The following is a 24,805-nucleotide window of genomic DNA, read 5'->3' as shown; positions in this document are numbered from 1 at the left end:
CGCCGATGGTAGGATTCCAATCCACCACCACCCAGCAGCCTTCAGCACCGACCTTAGAATAACCACCAAGCAGCGGATGCTTTTGAGCACCCGGCCATTTTTCTGGTCTTTTTTTTTTCAGTTATCATTTGCGCATTGCTGAACCACTCGCCATTATTGTGCTCGTTAAATACGGTGACACCCAATATTCGATGGAAAAATTTATCGAATGACTGTTACGCGTCAATGTTAACAACACTATAGGACGAGCATGGCCGATATTTCGAACAGTTCGAAATATCGGTGGCTCTCGTCCTGAGGCTCTTCCGTTAACACTTCCTTACTGGTCTGCTAGATTTTCTACCTTTCTACGTTACACGCGAATGTTACAGATGTCCCGTTGCTCCTGGACTCACTGTCGCTTTGTGCTCCCCATCCTGCGATGACTGCTGTCTTTCCAGAAAGTTCTGCCCACTGGTCTTCGTCATTTGGAAGACACACGAGGCTTATTCCTCTGCCCAAGGGGGCGTCTTGAGCAAGTACGAGGAGGCCTAGGTCGTGTTTCATGAGGTTCTCGTCGTAGCCCTCGTGTACCAGGACCTGGCTCACCTCCAAGTCCGCATGCTCCGATTCAGTGTTCGTTTCCAAGTCATGCTCACCGAGACGAACTTTCATGACTGTCGGGTCGCGACTGCAAGGCGAACAAAGAACGTTAGAAGCAATCATTAACAGTGCCTTATCTGTTGGCGTCCGAAAGTTTAGATGTCAAATAGGTACGTGGTGAAACCAGGAGAGACAAACGCAAAATTCGCACAAATTCAAGCACAAGGGAGAGCAACATGTAGTACGACGTAAGTGGAACGCATGTAAGTACATAATTACTGTCAGTCTGTCACGAATTTCTTTCGCAAGTTTACGAATGTCTCCACTCAACGCTTATGAGCAGAAGGTTTTGTAGATGCCGAATTCCAAACGACGCACTAGAGCTTGGAATAACGCAACGTAATCCAGGGGAGCAAAATAATATTAGCGACGTACGTGTGACAGCACTTCTCACACGGAATCCTACTCACTTACATTGTAGGAAAATATAACAAACACGAGCAACAGACTCATTATTTTCAAACTTATGAGCAACATCGACAACCACATCGCACAACCGACATCGATGTCCATGCTGGTTGCACTGGTTAGAGTTATATCCTCCTTCAACAAGAGCACGCCTCCGGTGATGGACATGAGACCGTGCCTGTGATAATGGCCAGCTCACTCTAACTTTCGTGGTAATTACGGAAGAGGACAATAGTGTGATCTACAATAAGAAGAGGCACTTGTAGTCTTACGTCTTCCTCTCCTCGTCCCGCAAGCAATGTGCCGCTGTGAGCACGTGCCGTGGTGTGATTAGCGCTCCACCGCAGGCTGGCTCTGGAGCATTGCCCTTTGAAAGCGGAAGATACAGCAGCGCCTGTTCATAATAAACAACGCTGTGGACAATCCTTTCGGCAAACAGGAAGATTGCTTTGGACCTAAACGCATTGTACAAGATGGAGCTCTTGAAAAGTTCGGTAGTCAGATTTGGCCGTAAGCAAACTGCACTGGACGGGAACGTATCCAGTGGCGTAGCTGGGGGTGGGGTAACACCCCCGAAATTATACATTTGGTAGTGCATTTTGGAGAGCGAAACGAGGGTGACATCTTCCTCCCCCATGTAAAGTCCCCATAGAACCCCTCCTGAAATATTTTTCTGGCTACGCCACAGCGATCTAACGTGGTATATTGAAACAATTGGATCTTTGGGTTTTCACGAAAGCTATTTTGACGGAAAAGAAGTACGGGCACATGTATTTCAAACAAAGAGAGGATATCGTTCAAGATATCGAGCAATCTTGGATATTCGTTGACAACACTTTCAATTGATTTGTACGCGGCACGGAAGGGTCGGCTCTTGATATTCCATTGATAACCTCGCGAAAGCCTAGATGATGCTTTTCGGACTTCTGTGATAGTTCCTTGCGATAACGCGTCGTATAAGTCCGTAGACATATCAACGGAGCCTTCCATAACACACCGTGGTGCTGTTCCCGACAGCTGGTATTATAGCAACACCTTTTACACATCGAACTGTGCATTGATATCTTGCACACACCACCAAGCTTACACATGGCTCCTGTTTCTAAAATATTTTGTACGTTTCGGAAGTTTGCGTTCGGTAGTTTACTAATTATGTAAAGCAATCTACTTAGAGGTGTACCATGACCATGAAACGGGCTAGTTGCTATCGGTTACAAATTGCCATGATGAATCGCAACAAAAGACGAGAACTGAAGTCCATCTGTGATAGGGACTACTCTTACAGAAACATTTTTGATGTATCACTTGAACAGGGTTGATAAGGTAAGTGACCTTGCGGAAAATAAAGCAAAAACAGGTTGGCGTGTGGGGGCGTGCGTGCGTGTTCAAGTGGTACGTCAAAAATGTTTCTGCAAGAGCAGTCCTTGTGGCAGTAGTTGGTGAGTAGCGCATTGCCTTGTGTTGGTCTTTAGTCATCGTCTTTTGTTCCACTTCATCATGACAATTTGTTACCTGGAGGTGCAGTTATACTTGAGGTAAGACAGACATACCATCCATGGCCAAGCTCCGACTTGGCTTTCCACTCCTCCCACAATGCGGTATTTTGATGAACCCTTTTCTCCGCACTCTGCTGAAGCAAGACATAAGAGACTTGTGGAAGAAACAAGGCGACTCCACTTAAGTGTGTCTAGAGAATCTTAAGCCTACCTTGGCTTGCTTGAACCGCGATATTGAGGACATCAAATGTAACCAGTACGCACCACGCAAGGATTGCTGGTTTAGCGATACTCCCCGAAACACTCTGTTTACGCAAGAAGGTGGACGAATTAACACTAGTACACACTCACATTTCTACGCGTATACTGTCTTCAACATACTTGCTTGTCTCGCAGAGTTTGTTACGACTTTAACCAGATTTATAAGAGGAAAGTAATTAATAACAAACACAAGCACACACACACACATGCACAGTTAATTCTCTGTCTATTGGCTGTAGGCGCTACACCTCTCGACTATACTGACTGGCACTAACGAAAGCTAAATGTCCATAATCGTGGACGTACGTATCATTGATAATTATAAATTTTAAACGAATCAACAATAAATTTACGCAATTAGCAGCATTCTTTTGTAAGCGCCAAAAGCATACTTCATTCCTCACAATATGGAGGCAATATTGATAGGAACACTTACACGTTCCATGACCTCTTTTCAGCTGTACATCTGCTACCAAGCAGAACCAAAATCACAGGTTCGCGCCATTGCATTCAAGCATCGTGATCTCCAAACAAATCCGAGCTCCGTGGCCGATTTCTGTATCGGTCTGAACACGAACGCCGAGTGTTCCTGCCACTCTGGGAGGTTCCAGGATGAAAGCTGTAAGTCGTAGGCATATAAACAATTTACGAACCCGCCTTAATCAAGCACGAGTCCCTCTGCGGTCACGTTGAATGGCTTCGCATTATTAATCCGATTAATCAGCTCTGGCGCTTCCTGGAAATCTCGTCGCGTCTGTTGGATGCCGTGTCTTATTAATGAAAAACGCCATGTATAACGTTATTGTGCCGATTCGGCTGTATTGTACTCTTGCAGAATCTCGTAACCGTGTAGATATTCATTAGTGATTGTGACGGTTACGATCACGGGAAAATATTGCTTGATTGGCAGCATCTGTAAGATACACGTCATGTTCCACCCAGCGCTCGGATCGGGCGGTAACGGCGCCTGCATACCTTCGCGTGAAGGTGCTGAAGAAGGAGCTGTACCTCGCTACCTTTCTGGTGGAACTGGATCCTCAAGGGACGAACCTGCTTTCTCTACTATAGCTACTCCGCGTGAGCAGTACTGACAACCCATGTGGATAACGGAGCACTGAGGTAGCCACCATAATTTCGTTTTGGCTACAGCGTGTTTTCTGCAATAAATCACAATGAGCTCCTGCGAAAGAACGGCGAGCGCAGTTGACCTGCAAGCGCACGGTATATGCCACTGTTCCGCAGACCTTTAAGAAACCCTCCACTCTTGCAAAGATCGTGTCGGAGAACAAGGGAAGGTGGAAGGTACGTACTGACGCCACCTCTCCCCCTGGCAGGGCCAATCATGTGACTCGTGACGTATAGACCGTGGCAGCGCGTGAGCTCAGAAAAAAGAAACAAATGGCGAATTCGGGTGGTCATTTCGTGGCAGCTTCTTTATTTTTGCCAGACCTCGCAGGTTTGCGTGGCGCTTTCCGAGCGCCAGGAATTTGCCAGCCAGCACTTTTTTTGCCCGGCCTCGATACAACCGGGCAGCGGGACTCGGTGTCGTCACAACCGCACAGCGAGGGTGGCGAGGGCCCCCGTTGGCCCGCACGTCGAAGCTCACGTGGGTTAGCAGACGACGAAACCCGAAGACGAGCGCCCGCGATTCTCCTAGCGTGATCCAAGCGGCTAAAACCGCTATATTTCTGGCAGTCATGTTCGGGTAGAAACGGTCACGCGATCCATCGCGGGGGCCGACCTAGCAATTTCCGAGCGCTAGACCGTGTTGCCACGAAATGACCACCTGAATTCGCAAAAAGAAAGGCACTGGGACTTGCCGACGTCGTGTAATATAGTATATCGTGCCCGCCGGCCGCGGCTGCTTTCTCCAACTGTTTTTGTAACTTTGTTTGTGCAGTGACAATACACCGCTCAGCGAAAATATCTTGCATGGCGGCTCCTGATGGGGTTTCGAGAAATGCTATCTCATTGCTCCTTTAAATCTTGCAGGCGTGTTACGGCTATTCTCTTACGTATACGTATGCAAAATCAGATGATATATGTTTAGTTATTGATTATTTATTGGTTTCGTAGTTATGAGGTGTAGTTTCTGTCGAAGCAGTGTGGTACTTAAATAGTAACCAACGCCCGTTTCGAGGCTTGTTTGTAATGAGCAAGGTTGGTTCAGACGGGAGAGACATTCTTTCTTCCAGATATTGGTCTTCGTCCTTGTGTATGACGAATTAGTTTTCCGGTAATCCAGAAGATGTGGGTTCGATCCCTACAGCTGGCTAACCTTTTCAGTGACTTTCATCTTTCATCGAATTAGTTTTGTTTCGATAACAAGGAACGCGAGGCCACAACATCGAAAAACCGATAAAACCCAGGTGCAGGGGACACAAAGAGACAACACAGACGAAGCACTGACTGACAAACAACTTTAATGGCAGGGACACATCTTAAATTTAAATGTGGTTCTTTCTAAATGTGGTTCACATCTTCAATTTAAGATGTGTCCCTGCCATTAAAGTTGTTTGTCAGTCAGTGCTTCGTCTGTGTTGTCTCTTTGTGTCCCCTGCACCGGGGTTTTATCGCTTTTAGGATGTACCACCAAACAGCCCGGTTTTTATCGCTTTTTCACCTACAACATCGGTTCTTTTGCGCATCTCAAAACACATACCAGTTTGTCTTTCTGCATCAACTGTTGATGCAAGGCTTGCATTAAACGGATTGCAACACTTTGATAGATGCCGTTCATTGGGTCATGAACACATTGTATACTACAACAAACATAGAAAAGCTATGTATATACTACACGCCACAGTATTGAGGAAAAAAGAATGACTTTGGTACGTGTCGTAGTCGATGAAATACCAGCTCTTGAAGTAACTTCCGCGTCGGGCTCAGAAGTCAGAGGAGCGAAAGTCTCGGAAATTCCCATTGGTTCTCGAAAGCACGTGACCTCGCCCGCGGCCGCTTCCCCACCAGCTCCGGTGGCGCAGCGGTAACGCGTGCGCTTGGAGACTGGGAGGTCCGCGGTTCGAATCCGCCGGCCGGCTGTGCCGTCTGGGGTTTTTCCTGGGTTTCCCTCAGATGTGTAATAGGCGTATGCCGGCACAGTTCCCCTGAAGTCGGCCCATGGACGCAGCTATCCTCCCCCCGAGCGGATTCCGCTCGGTCTTCCACTTCACCCTTTCCTCTCCTCCTCTCCACCACCTTTCCCCTCCCGAGAAACATGCCGCCTAGTCAGGCAGGCAGACCTCTCGGGTTCCTCCCAACGACACTCCTCCACCTCCTCCTCCTCGCCGCTTCCCTGGCGGGGACGCCTCTCGTCTCGTGATGTCAACGCCGGATGAGTCGGTGTTGGGGTCGATTTTCTACTTGTCTATCACCTCTGTGCAGTAAAATTTGGAGCGAAGATTGAAATCGATGCGTATATAGCCGTGTCTTACATGTATCCGGTATAACTTGAGGCGATGTGTCATAACCCCCTTACTATTGTATTGATACACCGAACTGAAGCTTACTGAAACTGACCAGCGCAGTTCGATGATAAGGATATCAAATGTCTCCATCGATATCATTAATAAAATGTAATAAGCAAAAGAAGCAGTTGACAATGTAAGGGTTATCACAGGATTTTTATTGAATGTTGTTAACAGGACAGAAATGCATTTCCCTTTCATAGCATGCGTGAAGTGAAGTGCCAAAATGTCCGTGCTGGAACATGGATGTGTATGAAAGAGTTTCAGGACAGTCACACGAGGAAATGAAGGTAGTAAAACATTAGGGGCTTAGGGCGTACGCGCATGGGAGACAAACTTGATGAACACTTGAGATATTTCGACACATGGACTGAAATACAGGATTTTTACAGAAAAGGTACAAACTAACTCGATTTTTCCACGAAACTTCTCAGCAGGCACAGTGCAACGTAGACGCCAGCTTACTGGGGTCCTTGATGAACGGGCGTTAATTTTTTTTTTTCTCTCTCTCACACTTATGCAGTGATGGGATTCGCAGTGCATATACCATGCCGCTCCTACAAAGACCAAGAAGAATGCGTTCTTCGTGGGTTCTCCAGACCCTAACCGGATCGATGCCAATCGCAATTCACGTGTCTCACACTGTGCCCCCCTCCCCCCCCCCCCCAAGAAAAAAAAAAAAACGTTTCTCTATGAAGCAGAAGTATAAAATTAATTTCTAGTTTCAAGAAGTAGGACGTCATAGGGCACGCAATCTGCAGTGCGTCTGGCAACATTGCTCCCTGTGGGTAGGTTTCTGCCTCCTCACCGCAGCTACTGCCAGACTTCGAACGTTGGGTGAATGGCGAAGACGCTCGCGCTGTTGCTAGGAGACGAGAGACGCCAACTGTCCATGACGTCATCTACTCCCGGAGAATCCGAAACTATGGTGTTTTGCGGCTTCTTTCGAAAATTCGTGGAAGCCCGTAATATTCACTGATGGGATTTATATTTTGCTTACTGAGTCTTTGGGTGAGTTTGAATTATAATGCAAACTAAAACAAATACACTTTTTTTATGGTGCTTTGATTTTTTGTGGTGTTTAGATTACTCTTGTGTGCAGTCGGTGGTCAGGTGAACACATGGATAGGACATCGTGATACTGTACATAATTGTTGAGAACAGGGTTCTGCTGAAGAACCCATTTCGGTTCTTGCGAAGAACTCTTCAGTTATTGCACGGAGAGCTTCTGATTAGAGTCGTTGGAAGGACGAGGCCGAAGAATCCATAAGGGTTCGGAAACGAGCCTTTATGGGTTCAATAGTTTTACGAAAGGGCATGTTAATAGAGTGTCAGTAGACATTTGATGACGTGGCTTCCGAAGTACCGTACCTACTGCACCCAATCAATGGATAAGATTCTGAGTCATTTAGTCTGTCATTGTGTCCGATATGCACGACAACTTGACAGTGACATCATCAGCGGTCTACTAACACTAACACGCACACTAACACACAGACTAACACTCTGTAATATTCTGCGCCTTCTGCTGGTCGTATACTTGAACTTGAGGCATGTCATATCCCAGGTCAAGTGAAAGGTCAACAGTGAATACAAAACGCTTCTTCGTCACTTATATTAACAAACACGAACTCGCTAAAAACCAACATGTGTACGATGCTACTTCAGAATGCCTAAATCTCATGTGTAAGCATTGATAAATTATAGAACTCGTGCTTTTACATTTTACAAGGCTTGTAACATTTGTGAACATTGACGTACCCTGAGAAAATGCAGCGATTAAATTGTATAGGAGGGTTGTGTGATGGGAAGCACCACGAGAGGGAACATGCCGAGGCAGAACATATTTACGGAGAGCCAGACATGTCAATGAAATAGAAGCGATAGGGAGGAAGATGTACAGCAAGTAGACGTCGCTAATAGATAACCATTGTGACCAAAGCAGAGGCGGATCCAGACCCTCATATTGGGGTGGGGGGTGGGGGTTTCTTTCTCCAAGCACCTAGTGATGGAGGGGAGAGAGGGAAACCTAATGTTAACTAATTTTTGGGGAGCGATCGCTTCCACCCTGGATTCGCCACTGAACCGAAGGTATAGACATTCGACCACGCCGCGGCAAACACGAGTGTAACTCCGTACCGCAGTTCATATTCCGTGTTGTAGTTACCCTGGGTGAAGGTTTACCATTACCAAAGTAGTCTCGCAGTCAATATGAAGCTGTACAAATGCATAACTTGTCGCTTTCTCTACACATGATTCGGCATTTCACAACGAAGTTTGAGAAAATCATGCTCATCATGTGCGGCAAGTCTTGCGTTCGGTTGCCACTAACGGACAGCATCCCCCTTGGAAGTAAGCCGTTGGGACACGCAGTATAAGTTCCCCCGTAAATTACTTTAAAAAGGTCGGGCTTTTGCAGAGTCTTAGTTTATCCTTTGGTTAATCCAGTCTAAATATTTGGCTACTCTAGTATACACTCCGGGGTATCCAGGCTCAGCACAGCGTCGGCCGAAGGAAGTGATGCCAATGATTGTAAAACGCTGCTGGCTGTCGAGAAGCATCAGTGGTCCTCCAGAGTCACCCTGCAATAGAAAAACAGTACTTGTGAGGATAGACGTGGCATAGGACTCAGAGCCCTGTTAGACACGTCGAAACGCCACCGACTAAATGCTGATGTACTATACACACACGTACGAAATCGTACGTTTTTGGACGAAATCTGATACGAGAAAACTTGTGCGCCAGATTCATTTGGCCTTCTTCGCTTTCAAAGAACTGACAGAGCGTGTGTCTCTCCAGGAAGATGAGGAACAAAATATCCGCAAGGCGACGTGCCCCATTTATATCCGATGTCTGGCCTTAGACGATCGTTCATACCTAACTTCCAAGGGACGGGACAGACCCGCATGCTCCACAAGGAAGTCCGTGTAGTAAAGCATGCTTCCAAGCAATGCTACAAACAATACATGAGTGCTTAGCAATCACGTATCTCTTGGCGTTGATGACATGTTGCATCTGTTTTAATGGTGCGTGTCCGTTGCCTGAAGCGTTCTTCAAGCACAGCTCTTACTAGAAGGGTTCTGCACACTCTGATGCTGAAGGAGGTGATGCCGCTACCAGAGCAGGTGATGATTTCTTTAACTTCTCAATATACATCTCAAGCAACACAGTCTACTGAAAGTTGTGGCCATCAGGTGTCTTATCAGTGCGGTATTTGATTTTGCAGACACACACGAAGAAAACAACCTTGATCTACCCCTCCACCCCTATGTACTCGCTCTTCCAGTACATTGCGCTGCTCATGGGATACAATATAACCTTACAATAAGTTAAGTCTACAATCGTAGACAGCGGTGCCAAGGCAAAAACTTACTCGGCATGCATCCTTGTCGCCTGCTAAACTTCCAGCACAGAGATAGTTGTCAGTGAAAGTGATGCTTGTCCTCTTAAATGATTCTTTGCACGTGTCCAAGCTTTGTACTGGGATTCGAGTCTCCTGCAGAGAAGCACTCGACGGTCCTCCTGCGATGAACACATGTATAATCGTTTTTTTAGTACTTCATAACGCAGAAACGCGAAACTTCCTTGAAAAAGAGCAAAAGTTGCAAAAGAGCAGTGTTATATACCGTAATATAATTCTCCCCATCCAGCGATGTTGGCCGACTTGTTAACGTATGTATCGTGCTGAAGACGGCCGTACGGTAAACAAATGAGGTTGATACCGTTGCCCAGAGGTACGGCCCGTTTCAGTACTAGAAGCGCGATGTCGTTGAGGTACGTCTTGGGGTTGAAGTCCCGGTGACGAAGCACTTCCGCTACTCGAGCGTCCACGGGGTTAGCTCCATCATCCTCGCTTAGGTAATCATGCTCGCCCATCCGTGCGATGAAGGCGTCTGGACCTAGACTGAAATGTACACAATGAGGTTAATTTGTTGTCATATTATTGTTTGTCATTATATTATTTGTTGTGCCAGACCGAAGCATCCCTCAAAGGAAGCACCACTTCCCGAGCTGTTGTTGTTTGTCTCCGCGTAGTGTTGTGGATTGGGGAGGGTGCAAGGCCAGGATCTTTTCTTTGTGACCTGCTCTAGTACTCTGTTTGGGTCGTCTGAGCGTTGTGGTGAAGGTGTCGTATCGTTGCCAAGTGACTCGCCTGCCGACATGGCGGCGTCCTATTAACAGGAAACTGTGTACCGACTATCGTTTGAGGAAAACTTCAGAAAAACGCCCAGACAGCTCGTATTAGCCGTTGCTGTGCTTGAGAGCCAGGCGAACCGTATGAACGTGGTAATCTTTCTTTTCGTTCTCCTCTTTTTTTGTGGTGCGGACATTGTCCCTTTGACATACTGTATAACTGGTTAAATTCGCGGGCTCAATAATTCGCGAATTGGTGAGAAGCCAGGATCAGTCAATTATTCGCGGTACCGCGCTGCGTCCATCCTGCATCTTAGGGGCCATCCACCTTGAACTTCCTGGAAGAAGCTAATAAAAGGTGTCACAACTGGGAAACTCGTTCAATTTGTCTTCCTTTTGAGCACTTCTGACTGAAAAGGCTGCGATTAGGGGGTCCTACTCGGCTTGTATCTGTGCCATTGCCGAATTGCCCTGTCTCCCGTCATTCTTGTCATCGCATCGAGCAGGTGCGATTGGCACTCGGTAGTGATGCGGCAGCTTTTACAAAGGCCTATATACGCGTGGCAGAGTGCATACACGCTTGCTGGATGATCCAGGCTTACAAGGAACTGGAATCACGGGACGCCTACATCCGCGAGGGTTTCGTACGTGAAGGCAGGACTACTGTCTCCAGTTGCAGCGGCGAACTGAACACGTTGCGAGGCAATGCAGTGTAATAGCGTAAGAAACCCCGTGTACATAAGTTGCCTCAGCGTCCTGGGTCAAATTTCTTACATATTTCGTTCACGTATTTTTCTGTCATTGGTTCGAATATTTCGGTGGACTTTAAATTCGCGAAAAAAAAGGGCGTTCGCGAATTTCGCGAAAAATAGGTCCGCGCGAAAATTAGTACTTATACAGTACTGATACTCAGCGGATGCGCTTGTTGGTATGGCCGCATATTGACGCTGGGAGGTGTAATGCGTTGTGGGCCGACTTCATAGGATGTTGCGCCGACTGCTGCTTGAAAGGCCATGAAGAACGCGCACGGCACAGCCTTACCTTTGAATCACTGCAACGCGTGGATGCTGTCGGCCACGCCGCCCGAGAAGGCGTCCCCCTGTTCGCCCGTCAGCATATTTTACCGCGGCAACTTCTATTTGTTGTTGTCATTGTCTGCAGTGAGTTCAGGGGTACATGCACCGTGAGGGTGCCGCTACAAAGTGCTGAGAGACGGCTCAACATACCAGCCACGGATTCATTTTCTGAGTCTGTTGTCAGATGGTTTCCTGTCTTTCCGTTTTCAATGCATTGTTTCCTTCAACGTGATCCTTTGCATGTTTCTGGTAAAATTGATTGTGTTATACACAAAAATTACGGAGCGATTTGAAAGCGTTTGCAAAGAAGATATGCTAGCGACATATCTGGATCCAGAAGACACCGTCGGGTTCGTGATATCCGCAGCTCAGTACATTGCATTACATGGATATAGTAATGCTGACAACACTCGAAGACGGAACAGACACGAAACTGCTGTGCTTCACGGCACGTGACGTTCAAACTGTTCCTTTCAAGCGACAGTCTGCTTCTTCTTTTGCCTAACGTAATATATAGCCTACAGAATAAAGTAGTGCAACGAAGTGTGAGCGCTATGCTACAACTCGATTTCTGCCGCTAATTTTGAAAACGCAATATTTGTCCACAGAGAAATGTAGCGCACGTGTTGTAGAACATCGTGGAATTTGTTTTGAATGTTCGTGGCTAATCAATCGATGCGCCCATACAACCGTGCATACCGTGAACTTTATGAAAGGGGACACGGGAGTGGCGTGGCAGATAGTCTCGTCCGTTACTTACGGCGACGCCTTGTGTCTCATTTTGTGTGGAACTGGAAAGGGCGCTGCCGTATCTTCTGTTCGTCAACAACCGATAATGATGAGCGACGCTGTTATGGCCCGGTATCACAGGATGATAGGGCGGGGGTGCCAGAATCAGACAGAACAGCAAAACTCTCTCCATTTGCTTTCATGTGTCGCCACAGAGCGCCTCCACAAGTGATAGAGGAGGTTATATGCCACGCGCTCGCGTGTTCCCTTTCAAGCTCACGATAGTACAGCATCAGTTTTTGTTTCGAAGAGGAGCGAATGCATCAGGGGATGAATCGTAAAATCAATTACAAATCGCAAGGCAAATTCTCGGCCACCTAAATACCAATGACAGAGCCTGCTATTCGCTCCGAGATCGAAGGGTGTCGGCGCGCTGCGGAGCATTGGGGAGCCGAACCGTACCACCGCGGCACAAGAGGTCTTCCGGTGAATATACACAAGAATTATACGAAAAAGAACCATCAACTCCGAACATCGGCCGGCGTGACGGTGAGGGTGTCGTCCCCTATAGGTCGATCTGGCAGCGAATAGAGAGAGAGAGAGAGAGAGAGAGAGAAAAAGAGAGAAAAAAAGAAAAAGATGAACTTGCGGAGCGATTACAGCTTCTAGTCTCTAGATTGCAACTACTTCCCATTTTAGTCCTTTGACTACTGTACATTTAGTGACGAAAGGGACTTATGGTTGTGGCAATGCATCAAGATACCAAAATGACTAAAGTCACTCAGAGCAGTGCTGTCTCGACTTTGGCCGATTGAGCAACACCGGTTGTGAATATGACGTTACTCACGAGCGATTCCCGCTGAAAGTGCAGTGAGCAGCTGTGATGACATGCTTGGGTGTGATGAGGGCACCTCCACAAAGCGGGGACTTTGACCCTGTTCCGTGGACATCGATGAAGATTAGAGCCTAAGATTCGAGGAAGACAAAACAAGAGCTATTTTTTAATGATGTTTGATTACTTCGTCGTTAGTAATCGTAGGGTCACTAAAGCTACGTTCCCACTGCCGGCGGTGCGCTCTCAGAGCGGAGAACGGAGAACGGCGAGAGTGTCCACACCGAGGACCGAGGTTCGCCGTCCTCTCCAGAAGAACCGACGAGGGCGAGAGAAGCGAGTCTTCCGCGCGCGCTACGAGGCAATCGTTTGTTTTCATCCACCACGGACCCTCGTCATCTTCGCTTTGATTGGTTGGCCACTGCCGTCCGGTGTCGTCAGTCGCACAGGGATCGACTCTAAGCAGCTCCTATTTTGCTGGCTATGAGCCGAGCCTTTTTGTCCCACACGGCCACCTCAAGATGGTCATCGAGGGGTGATTTTCTGTCTGACACCCGGTCTACCTAATCTATTCGAAACTCTGTTTGTTGTGTTGTGCTCTGCGTCATCCTTGGCCGCCTCAAGATCTTCACTGCGAACTATTGCCTGGAACCTGATCTAACCTCATCCTCATCTAATCATCTACCTCATCCTCCTGTGTTAGTCGTGACGTTGCCCGCTACAAGCGTGGGCGACCACCACCACCACCACCACTGCTTGGACGCCGTGGTTGGCCACGCCGAAAGCGGACAATGTCAAGACTAAAACGCAGCTAACAAAATAAATCAGATTTAAAAAAAAAAACACACACACGACGAGCAGTTTTCATCTTCACCACCACCACTGCTTGGACGGCGTAGGAAAGCGGGCCTCCGGTGACTTCGAGCGACCTTTCTGTCGTTACGGGCACCGTTGCGGGCGCTCGCCCGATAGTGGGAGGGGGCATCTTACATTAAAGTGACACTACGGAGTAAATCTCGTGTCTTCAGAGTCCTACCGAATTTGTGTCGTTGCAACCTATGTGTCTCACGCTTGTTTCTTTATGTGACACCAAAGTGTCATGAAATTTATTTTCTAGTTTTGAGAAGTATGACGTTACATAGTGCGGATCTGCTATGTGACTGGCAACATTGCACTTCGAATGTAGATTTCCATCTCCTCACGTTGCTAGGAGACAGACGCCAGAGCTTCCGGTGACATCACTTACTCCCTGGAGAATCCAAAACTATGTAGTTTTTGTGGGTTCTTTCGAAAATTCGTGAAAGAGCGTAACGTTCGCTGAGGTCACTGATGTTTTGCGCGCTGGGTCTTTGAGCGAGGTTGATTTATACTATACGAAATACAATAAATACGAATTTTTCAGAACGTAGTCGCAGTTTAAAGATAAAAAATAAATGGGTGTACTCACAATCCAGGGCCATGCACCGATGTTAGACTCCCGACCGCCAACGATTCGCACCAGGGGCGCATTACTTATGCCACAATCTGCAACATGAATCACTTGTATAATCACGTCATATATAAGCGATATGCAAAAATGCAGACAGTAAGATAGCCTTACATGACAGACAAATACTAGAACGACAAAACTTACTACTTTGTCCCCATTTCCCACTTGGTCTGTTCGACAGGGATACAGGTCTCTGCGATGGGGTCACTGCAGACGGGAATGGTTTCACGTGGGGTCTTCCTCCTCTGTTATATGGTGGTCTGGTAGTTCCGAAGCCACCGCCATTAAATCCGCGTGTTGGACCAAATCCTCCATTGCCGTATGGGTTCCGAGTGTGGCCGAAGCCATTATTGTTGCCGAAGCCATTATTGTTGCCGAAACCATTATTGTTGCCGAAACCATTACCGTTGCCGAAGCCATTATTGTTCCCGAAGCCATTGTTGTGTCCAAACTGCCCAAGAAAAGAATTTTGCGCATAGAGAAAATTATGTGGCTCTTCTTTTCGCTACAGGTATAGTTGCAACTCATAGCATAAGTCATAACTCATAAACTCAGGCAAGAAGGCATGTGTCGATGTCCACTCCGACACTTGGAAAGTGTTAATGACATTAGACCGTAGTATCATTCCCTAGTGACTGCTGTACGCCTTTCTGTTAAAGTAGTGTAAATACCAAAGACACTTGACATCGCCTATTTTTTTGCCTTCGTAATGCATCTATAACAGAAACAGGCAAAATAAATTTTGTTGTGTCAAGTGACCTTCTTATTTTTTTTCTTCTGTTCGGGGCCACCATGTTCATCAGTGATGGAGGTTTGCAACGGAGTTTGCCAGCGGGCATAGGTTATCAAGTCCGCGAGGCTGGTGCCTTATCATTACCTTCATCGCTCTGGAGAGATACTAGATTCGTGTCAGCCTCAGTACTAATAGCGAATTCAGCTGGTCGTTTTCGTGCAGTGCAGTGTAGTGTACCAGTTTGGGTTCAGCCTACAAGGTGGTGGTAATGCTAATGAAAGAGCTCGCCGGCTTCACAGAAGTAGGCAACATTACGACTAACGCTCCGGGGGAATGTACGTCCTGGGCCGACTTCTAAGGGAACTGCATACCGACATATGTCTGACAGCGTCTGAGAAATACCCAGGAAAACCCCCAGACAGCACAGCCGGTGGTGGTGGTGATGATGATGGTGAAAGGGCTCGCCGTTGTCGGCCTCACAGAGGTGGGGAACGTCACGACTTACGCCCTGGGAGAATGTGCATCCTGGGCCGACTTCTAAGGCAACTGTGACGACATATGTCTGCACAGCCGGCACGAACGAAGAGCGAACAGAAGGACGAATGAAACGCGACGCACGTTGGATTGAGGCGGCCCTGTGGCATGCACGCTCGAGCCAGTGTCAGCCAACTTTCTGCACTACAACCATACTGCAACGATCAGCTGAATTCTTTATAAGTGTCATCTGATGAATGAGCTCAATGCGGTTTGGCGCAAAGATTCATAACCATCTGTACCCCCGTAAAAATGCCCCATTTACCTGAGGTCTGCCGAATCCTCCGTTGTTCCTGAATGGCCGTGTCTGTGGGAAGGGCGCTGTAGGGAAAGGATTATTCGGTTGTGCAATTCCTGGAAAGCCGCCTAGTCCTGGACGCTGTGGTCGACGGCCTGTCTCCGGACAGCAGACCAGAGACACACGGCGCGTGAACCCGCACAGGGAGCGACGTGCAAGGAACTCATCATCGAAGAGGAATCGACAGTCCTGGTATGGAATGCAGCGGCCAGTAACACCCAAGGGAGATCGACAGTATCCGTCTGAAGGCTCCGATGGGAACACTACTAAAATGTAGAATACACATGAAATAGTAGGTTAAATAAACGTCGCACAGAAAGTGCTGTTGTGATAGTTGATACAAATATAGTTTGAAAATAACCTGCTGAAAGAAGAAAAAGAAAAAGAGAAACAGAAAGGATAGCATTGTCCTAACTACGAACGGAGCGCTATCTGTGTTCAGAGTTATGGAGAACGTCTGCGTATGAATAGAGGCACCCTGAAGGATGTTGAACATGTGATCGTATGCCAGAGCTGACAGTACTCCACACTGTCACTAAAGTACAACAGCAACGACAACAACAGATATATGCTGGTGATGACATGATGTGTTTCACCTTAGGAGTTGCAGTACTCTACACAATTACATGTGGGTTAATATGTGAGTGAAATGGGAATAAAAATAGATGGAGCACCCACACACACACACGCGCGCACACATGACAGGTGACGCACACACTGTAGGCACACACCAGAGAGGAGGTACAAAAGGCGCTATGCACATTATGTATGAGGCACAATGGCTGGAGACAACCACAGTTCAGTTTAGTCGTCACTGTAAAGTGCTCGCTGTGTGGCTCTCACGAAACGCGTGTTATACCTTTTATACCTGAAATATGCGGGACACCCACAAAGACAAAGTTGTGGAACCTTGCGAATCAGCATCTGCAGTGCTGTTCTATGCTTTAAGCGCCAAACAGCATGCAGCCGCCTCACCTCAGCGGTACTACCACACACTTTTATTGTCTTATTAATCATTTTATTTACTTTGAAACGGAGCTATACAAATCGAACTGTACAAACTGTATTTACTGTACAGACCAAAACATGCAAGCGTACGTCACGTAATACCCTTACATGTGCTGCGTGTATTTTTGTCGTTGCGAGGAGTTGCTTCGACTCCAAGGCCGCGGCCGTTCACGTAAGCACGAATGGAACAGAATCTATTTCTGAATAATGGTGATTGTGTTGTTGTAGCGCAAGAGCATTATGTCAAGCACTTTAGATGGTGGAGCCGTCGGATGGCGCTACGGATCACAATACATCAAGGCATAAGGAACGGAAATCAGCGGCTGGTATCTGAAAACGTTGGAATGGTACCAACTAAGGTAATATTAATTCGATCCGTAATGTAGTTTAATCAGTCGAAAACGCACATCTAATGCGATTCAATTGTTAACCATTGGTCACACGAACATACTAAATTGTACCTGATTTTTAAGATTACCTTATTTGTGAGATATGCTCTCACAAAATAAGAAAGCTAGGGTATAGCTGCTGCAGTTTTGTGGATTTGGATTTGACCATAAAAAAAAAAAAAAAAAATACAGGACACGAAACTGAACCACCGCTTTTCCTACGTCGTCGGTACAGTGCAGTTAATCGAATGCACATGACCACATTTACGCGGATATTAGCATACAAATGTGCATCTTTGTATATCATAGCTTTCTACACTATATTGTTCAGCACGAGCTGCCAATGTATACTGCACACTAGAGTTTACATTGGACGATGCTTATACCCACATTGGAGCTCATTACGTAGACAAATCGGTTATGAGTTATTCCTAGTGCAGCGATCCAACCCTTTCACAACGCTTGTGAGAAAGCACTGTCATCGAAAAAAGTATAACTGTAAGCTGCAATGAAGAGTTCATCTCATCCTCCGGAGGGAGCCCCTACTGCTATATGCATCCAGCCACAATGGCATGTGGGAAGTCCAGAAGCTGTTTTACACGGTTTACAGATTACCTGCTCTTTTAGTTGTGTCGTTCCGCACAGAGACAGAGAGGGGAAAGAGATGTCAAGGAAATATAATAAAGAGACGATGCCTCTCTCATTTCAACAAAGTTAGTCGAAAACTATGGCGTACCCTTTAGAGCGAACCGTTCTGACAGCAGCAATGCAACCGCAATACCTGGAAATACCTTCGTCTGTACAACGCTCGCCCTTCGACCTGACCCTTCAGCAGAAGTAACACCCAGAGTGAACAACGCCCATCCTTTCTAAAAGTAGCAGAGGAATCCCCTGACCCTGGTAGTTGACGCACAGGGAGCCGATAACCTTGGACAAGGACCGACCTTGCGGGGAATTAACCTACCGGAGCAACTGACATCCACTCGACAGGGGTTTCCCCCATTGTCACAATGCTTCAACGATCTCTACGCAGAACCAGGCGCGCGCAAGTTCGACGGCCAGTCTGACACGAGGCTGCAAAACAGAAACCCGTGCCGTCGAACGCTTTCTTTACTTGTTGTTTTTCTGCTGTGCACTTCGAGGTAACTTTCAACGTTAAATGGCGTGGCTAAGCTACAGTGGCTAAACTGCACGGCTACTTAAGAGCCGTATTGCTGTCACAGGTTACGCTACGCCTTGCTGCCCACATGTCACGCGTTGCTGAGCAAGACCACAGGAAGCGTCCGAATGTGTTTCCCAGTGCGAAAACGTCCCCTTCACATCTTGTGGAAAGTCTGCAATATGACTCTAGCTAATGGACTTTTTGTTTACGCGTAAAGAAAAAAAAGAAAAAAGAAAAGAAAAGAAGGTGAACAACGAAGGAAACGCATAAGTGTTCTTCGGTAATATCTTGTTGTCAACGCATCGTGTCCCAGGACAGATGCTAAGCATGAAAGACGACTTTCAACTTCGTAAGGATGCTATCTTTCAGCTGGTATAGAACTGCTTCATTTGTATTATGTGAGGGAATAACAAATAATAAAATTTGGGTGCCCCGCAGATAGCCACCTCGTCCAGGTTGATATACGATGGCATAAACGCAGGGCAGCTTGTGGAAGAACTCACCATGTATACAAAGCCTGGGCCTGGCCAACGTAGAGACACGTCTCGCGTGTGTTTGTGGCTCCGCGTTGCCCAGACTCAGGCTCTATCGATGATGGAGCTCATCCGGATTGCTCTTTGTATAGGCGAGTAAGTATAGGCACAGAGAGAAGACAAAAAACATAGAAAACGAAAAAAAAGCGTAATAAATTTCACGAATTAACTCTTTAATTAGGGAATTTCGGACAAAAGCGAGATAGCAGAGTGGGAGACAACCCTCGTTGGAAGCCATTCCATCCTTTAAAAATCTTGAAAGAAGGGCGTACCGTGAAATATTCCTCGCTGAATTTAGCTATGCAGATGAGCCGGAACTACCAAACCGGAACTACCAAAACAGCGCGCCTTAGGTGATTGATTGAATCAATCAATCAATCAATCACTTAAGGCGCCTTAGGTGAGATTTATGCTGCTCTCATAGCTTTTTTAGTACAAGAAATCTGCAGAGGCTAAAAAAAAACGTGTGTCCCTGCATGTCCGGACCGATCATACTCTAATAGAAAATATTATTACTTCGTTGGTTCTCACAGCCTTTATATATTTTTTTGCAATGTGGGAGAAAATGTTTTGTCTCAAGGGACGAGCATATGCCTTGCGAGAGGCGTCTGCACGGCATGAAAAGGGCAAGACATGTGCGGTACCGAGTAATCTCAGAAAGGATATCCTATTAATCTCGCTAATGCTGTTAGGCAATCTCCAGGAAGCTTAATAGTTAGAACTGTGCACAGGAAGGAAACCGACCGGTATACTGTATACGCTCGTATTTTAGAACGGTTGGAAAGGATACCGATTTCGCGGATGCATGCAGTGTATACGCCGTTTGAATCATGAGTGAATGTCTAGGTTCACTTGCCTGATTCACTCACTGAGCCAGAATCGCCGTAAAGGTCCCCATCACGTGGCCTGTGCCCCGGATAGCGCGGTCGGGGGAAGAACCCATTGAAGTTCCTGGGGTACCCTCTCCCAGAGCATGGGTAGCCGGGCCTCGCGCACGGCCGGTACAGGTATGGGGATTGTGGCACTGCAGGGTAAGGGATAGCGGGATGAGGGGATACCAAGCAAAAAAGCGGTCTTTTAGAAGCCATGCACTGCACAGGGTGGAACTTCACATGAACACGGTAACGTGTAAGGTCCTTCACAAGATTGAATGGGATTTCGGTAAATAAGAATATCTGCTGTACGTGCACGCGTAATTACGAGCACGCTTTTAGGGAACATGCTCGAACATGCAGTAGTGCACGAAAATATGCACAACCATGAATGTCAAGTGGAACATGGACGTACAGTACGTCCTGCTCATTACGCCATGGGGATGAGGAGAAGTGGTCATGCTGTGGCAGCGAATGAGTGCTTGCAAAGGATGTTTAGTGCGCTCAGTAAGCGTGAGAGTGAAAGGCAAATGCCTAAGAGAAATGCGAGACGGACCGGATAAAAAATGCTGAGGACACGGAGCAGCGCACATAAATGTTAATTCACAATTTCATAAAAATACGTAGTATGTCGTTGCGCGCATGACGTTGCTTGACTTTATATCTTACTTTGTAACGACAGTTTCTGAACTGACAACGCTGCTTGTTCGTGACATATTTGTAAATTTTTCCTCCGTGTGCATCCCGACACGCTATTCGTCGGATAGGCTTAATTATTTGATATATGGAACTGTCATTGATGAGTTGTTTGCGCTCTCTCCGTTCTGTGGAGCGTGTACTTTTTCGACTTGGACAATGGTTGGTTGGTTTCGAGAAGTTGTATGTTGATTCGGTTTATTAAGAAATATTGCGGTTGTGAAGACTGGAGGAGCACGTGTTCGGATTGACGTGTCACAAAAGCGCTTGACACGAAAGACCTTACGAGAAGATTGAGCAACAAAAAATCCTCAGGTCGGGAAGCGCCGATATTTCGAATCGAGGCTGTTCTTCTATGAGAAGCTGTGGGACTTCACCACGGAATAGGGGCATCAAACTCAGCTCTCAAAATATTACTGCGCCGCAGGTATAGGTTGGCTGGACGCAGAGAGATCACGCTCTCTGCCTAAGGCAGATAACGTAATCTATCATACTCACGCTGCTTCCGTATTGGCTGTTAAGACTGGCCACATGAAACTACGCTGCAGCAGAAAGTGCGCTCCCCTACTTTCCTTCTTATAGGGGTTGCGACAGGTTATCTCAGATAACGGTAAAAGCCAATTCTTTGTACCGATGTGAACCTGCAGTGAAAATTTCACAGCGTAGAAGGTAATAGAAGCGGAGAAAATGGGCAGGGCGAATATCGAAACTCATGCAGCTCTGACATCACAGCTCTCTGCGCCGCCAGTGAGGCAGCGCACGAGAAGTCACGTGCTTGCGGCTGCCAATGAGAATGGACGCTACTCTGAGCTGTCTGACGTCTGCGCGTTGCTCGGCAGTGTGTTCGGGAGCTTGTATCTCGCTAAGTACGACACGTAGAATAATAATTCTTTTATTCCTCAGTATCCTGGCGTGCAGTACAATGTGTCCATGATGTAACGAACCACATCTATGAAAGTGTCCCAGCCCCTTTAAGTTGAACGCGACTATAGGAATTTAAATTCAGCGTCAGCGCCGCGAAGCAACTGTGGCTGTGGACGGCGTACAGCCGTGGTTAGAGTAAAGCAGGAAGGGGTGGGGGACAGGGGTTGGTATGCGTCCTAGGACGACTTCAAGGGGAGCTGTGCCGACATTCGTCTGGAAAGTCTGTTGGAAAACCTAGGGAAAACCTCAGACAGCACAGCTGGTGGTAAGATTCGAACCCACCACATCCCCGTCTTAAGCACGACCTTGGCTACCACCAACGAGCAGACACTTTTACCAGCTCGATCATGCTGCTTCAGACCCAAGGTGGAAAGAGATGTCAATCTCGAACAAAGGAATAAAGAGCGGGTGGCCGGGTGCAGGTCAACCAGCTGCAGCAGCGCACGAAGATCCAGATCCGAATCGGCCGCTGGGCTACGCTGACGTTTGGAGAACCGAGACCATGGTAAGTCTACCAAAGACTTTGTCGCAAGGGTCTAACCGACATAAGAAATGCCGACGACAAGAATCGACAATTCGAACGGACAAAGAAGGCAGCCGAGCTGAGCTGTAGCCTCTATAAAACAGCGTCCATAGCCCCACACCATGGCTACCGCTGAGGGTCAACAACAGCGGGCAAACACAATACTGCTAGGTTCGCGTCTATGCCATACGCCTGGGTAGTCTCACAGTCTGGGTAATATCAAGGCAGTCTGCACATAACCGACTCAGTCTCCTACAAACAAACAAACAAACAAACAAACAAACAAACAAACAAACAAACAAACAAACAAACAAACAAACAAACAAACAAACAAACAAACAAACAAACAAACAAACAAACAAACAAACAAACAAACAAACAAACAAACAAACAACTTAGAAGAACGTCACCTGCGGCTGAAGATTGCTGAACATGTCCAAGCACAAGCGACGGAAGTGGCCCGCTAACAGTCTCTACATCAAGATCTTGCTGAACACGAGTCATTCATCATTTTCGAACCAACTTTCTGTTTAATGACGTTTATCATCCCGACGACACGGCAACTTAGCGACGTGTTGGGGTATATACGTGCGAAAGTATATACACATGACCTTTCATTCAGTTTGAATTTCTCTTTCAGTACCTGCCATTCCCAGTCACACTTTACGGTCATCGACTCGGTTCACAAGGTAACATATTCACTAAAACGACGCGCGTCTGCTTTCTGTTTCTCTTTCACAAAAAAATAGTGATTGCGTGAGAGCAATCAGCAGGCGAAGCATGCTCACCCATCCGGGTGATAGTGATCACGCATTTCCGACCCCTTCTAGGTTGCATATAATAGCTGCCCTTCAGGTAGGTGACCGCAGTTCTGAAGCTGATCGAGATGCTTCGTGTCTGTATGCCGCACTTTCTTTAGCGACTCAATTGTACATCATGCATGCTGCTGCATCACGCAATGGCACTGTTGTGCATGGATAGTTACGATACGTCCTGCTGTGAAAGGTGAGTGCTCCCCAATCGGATGTTTTCGGAAGACCGCCGTTCTATATATTTCTCTTTGCAGGTTTTGTGCCCCTGCGTTCATGCAGAACAATTCGCCTTTTTTTTTCTACTATAGAAAAGGGACAAAAACTTTCTGCCAAAAGGCAGAAGGCGTAACCATAGGTTGCCAGGGGTCTTGCGCAGAAACACGTGTGTCGCCTGCAAACGCGTTCATTTTCCTGTTAAAGGAGCACCGAGGCGACACCCAATTTTATCTTGTTTTTGCTGCGGTGTGTTCTGCAACGAATAAAATGAGCTCCGGCGAAAGAACGACGGGCGCACGCGACCTGCAGCGAGCTCGCGAGGCCTCCTGTTCCGTTCATCTTGAAAAAATCCTCCACTCTTGGGAAGAGCGTATCGAAGAACGAAGGAACGTCGTGACGTGCCGATAGAGTAAGGGTACATTTATGCTGCAGCATCGCTGCTCGCTGCTCGCTGCAGCTTCAAGCACATCGCTGCTCGCATAACCGCTAGGGTGCGTTTACCCTGCAGATTGCTCAAGATGCTGCTCGCTTTCGCTATATCAGTCGCCTAGCAGCGTTCACTGTGGAAGGATGGAAACGAGGAAAAGTGGGAAGGAGGAAACCGACTTCATCACAACCAACCGCAGGTCGGATTTCAAGACGCCAGTCATCAATGATACCAGGAAGACAAACATGTTTACATTCCTAGGTGCAGCGAGCAGAGCGGCAAGCAGCGGCGAGGATAAGCGAGCAGCCAGGCTGCAGGGTAAATGCACCAACAGAAAGCTCTGTGTTTGACCTGTCATCGCCAGAAGTCAGGTAGTCCCCGGGCATGTTCAAACATGTTTGGCAGCATTGTTGTGGCGATGATCATGGCGTGCATCTTTGGCAAGCAGCGATGCTGCAGCATGAACGCGCCCACAGAGATACATGTGTTTGTTTCGTCATCGCCAAACAGCGATGTGCCATGTGCCAGCAGCGATGCTGCAGCATAAATGCACCCTAAATGTACCCTAATGGGGGAGAGCAAAGGAGTTGTGCGGAGGCGATACCTCCTCCCAGCGTCGAAGTACGGGGGGCGCCATGATCGACATTGTGTATCCGGCCACGACCTTTCCACACGTGAAGACCGGGCGCATTCGGCGCCCTGGTATCCAATCCTATCCAAGTCGTGCTTTCTTCCGATGAGCTCCGTGTGCCATGCCGTGTGCGAAGTGTATGTTTTTTCTGCTCTCATCGTGTGCGCTCGTATTGCATCTTATTCCGTAAGGAACGGGTATCGTACTGTTTAAACGTTGTGCTGCGTCATGCCAGAACGGCGCACGAAACTCGTAGGAGACACCGTTCGTAACACGCTAGGCCTACCGTATCTGTCAATGCGGCTCAATTGTTGATGTGCCCCTCTTCGCTGGCTTTGTTCCTGTAGTTAATATGAGAGTTCTATGGCGGCTGCTTTCTCCGACTTTTTCTTCTTCTTTCTTTCTCCGACAGAGTAGCGAAAATATTTTGCATTGTGACTCATGATGGACAGCTTGACAGATGAGTCAGGTTTTCGAGCCATGTTAAAGCCATTTTACCTCATTGTTCCTTTA

The 24,805-nt window shown here is 47.3% G+C and overlaps 1 protein-coding gene across 1 annotated transcript in view; it reads right to left on the bottom strand.

Annotated features, from left to right (window-relative positions):
- LOC135374801 (transmembrane protease serine 9-like) overlaps positions 1-24,805 on the bottom strand; it is a 43,324-nt gene that overhangs the window by 4,666 nt on the left and 13,853 nt on the right. Inside the window, exons 3-14 of the mRNA XM_064607730.1 lie at positions 20,048-20,215; positions 16,067-16,365; positions 14,679-14,985; positions 14,493-14,569; positions 13,061-13,179; positions 9,901-10,178; positions 9,648-9,796; positions 8,710-8,856; positions 2,758-2,851; positions 2,601-2,680; positions 1,323-1,444; positions 396-670 (exon numbers count right to left, since the gene is read on the bottom strand). Of these exons, the coding sequence (XP_064463800.1) occupies positions 396-670; positions 1,323-1,444; positions 2,601-2,680; positions 2,758-2,851; positions 8,710-8,856; positions 9,648-9,796; positions 9,901-10,178; positions 13,061-13,179; positions 14,493-14,569; positions 14,679-14,985; positions 16,067-16,365; positions 20,048-20,215 (2,115 nt within the window). The remainder of the gene's footprint in view (positions 1-395; positions 671-1,322; positions 1,445-2,600; positions 2,681-2,757; positions 2,852-8,709; positions 8,857-9,647; positions 9,797-9,900; positions 10,179-13,060; positions 13,180-14,492; positions 14,570-14,678; positions 14,986-16,066; positions 16,366-20,047; positions 20,216-24,805) is intronic.

This window comes from Ornithodoros turicata, unplaced genomic scaffold (assembly GCF_037126465.1).
Source record: "Ornithodoros turicata isolate Travis unplaced genomic scaffold, ASM3712646v1 ctg00000746.1, whole genome shotgun sequence".
Taxonomy (NCBI): Eukaryota; Metazoa; Arthropoda; class Arachnida; order Ixodida; family Argasidae; genus Ornithodoros; species Ornithodoros turicata.
The sequence above is the reverse complement of the archived record's forward strand: the minus strand, read 5'-3'. Positions and strand labels throughout refer to the sequence as shown.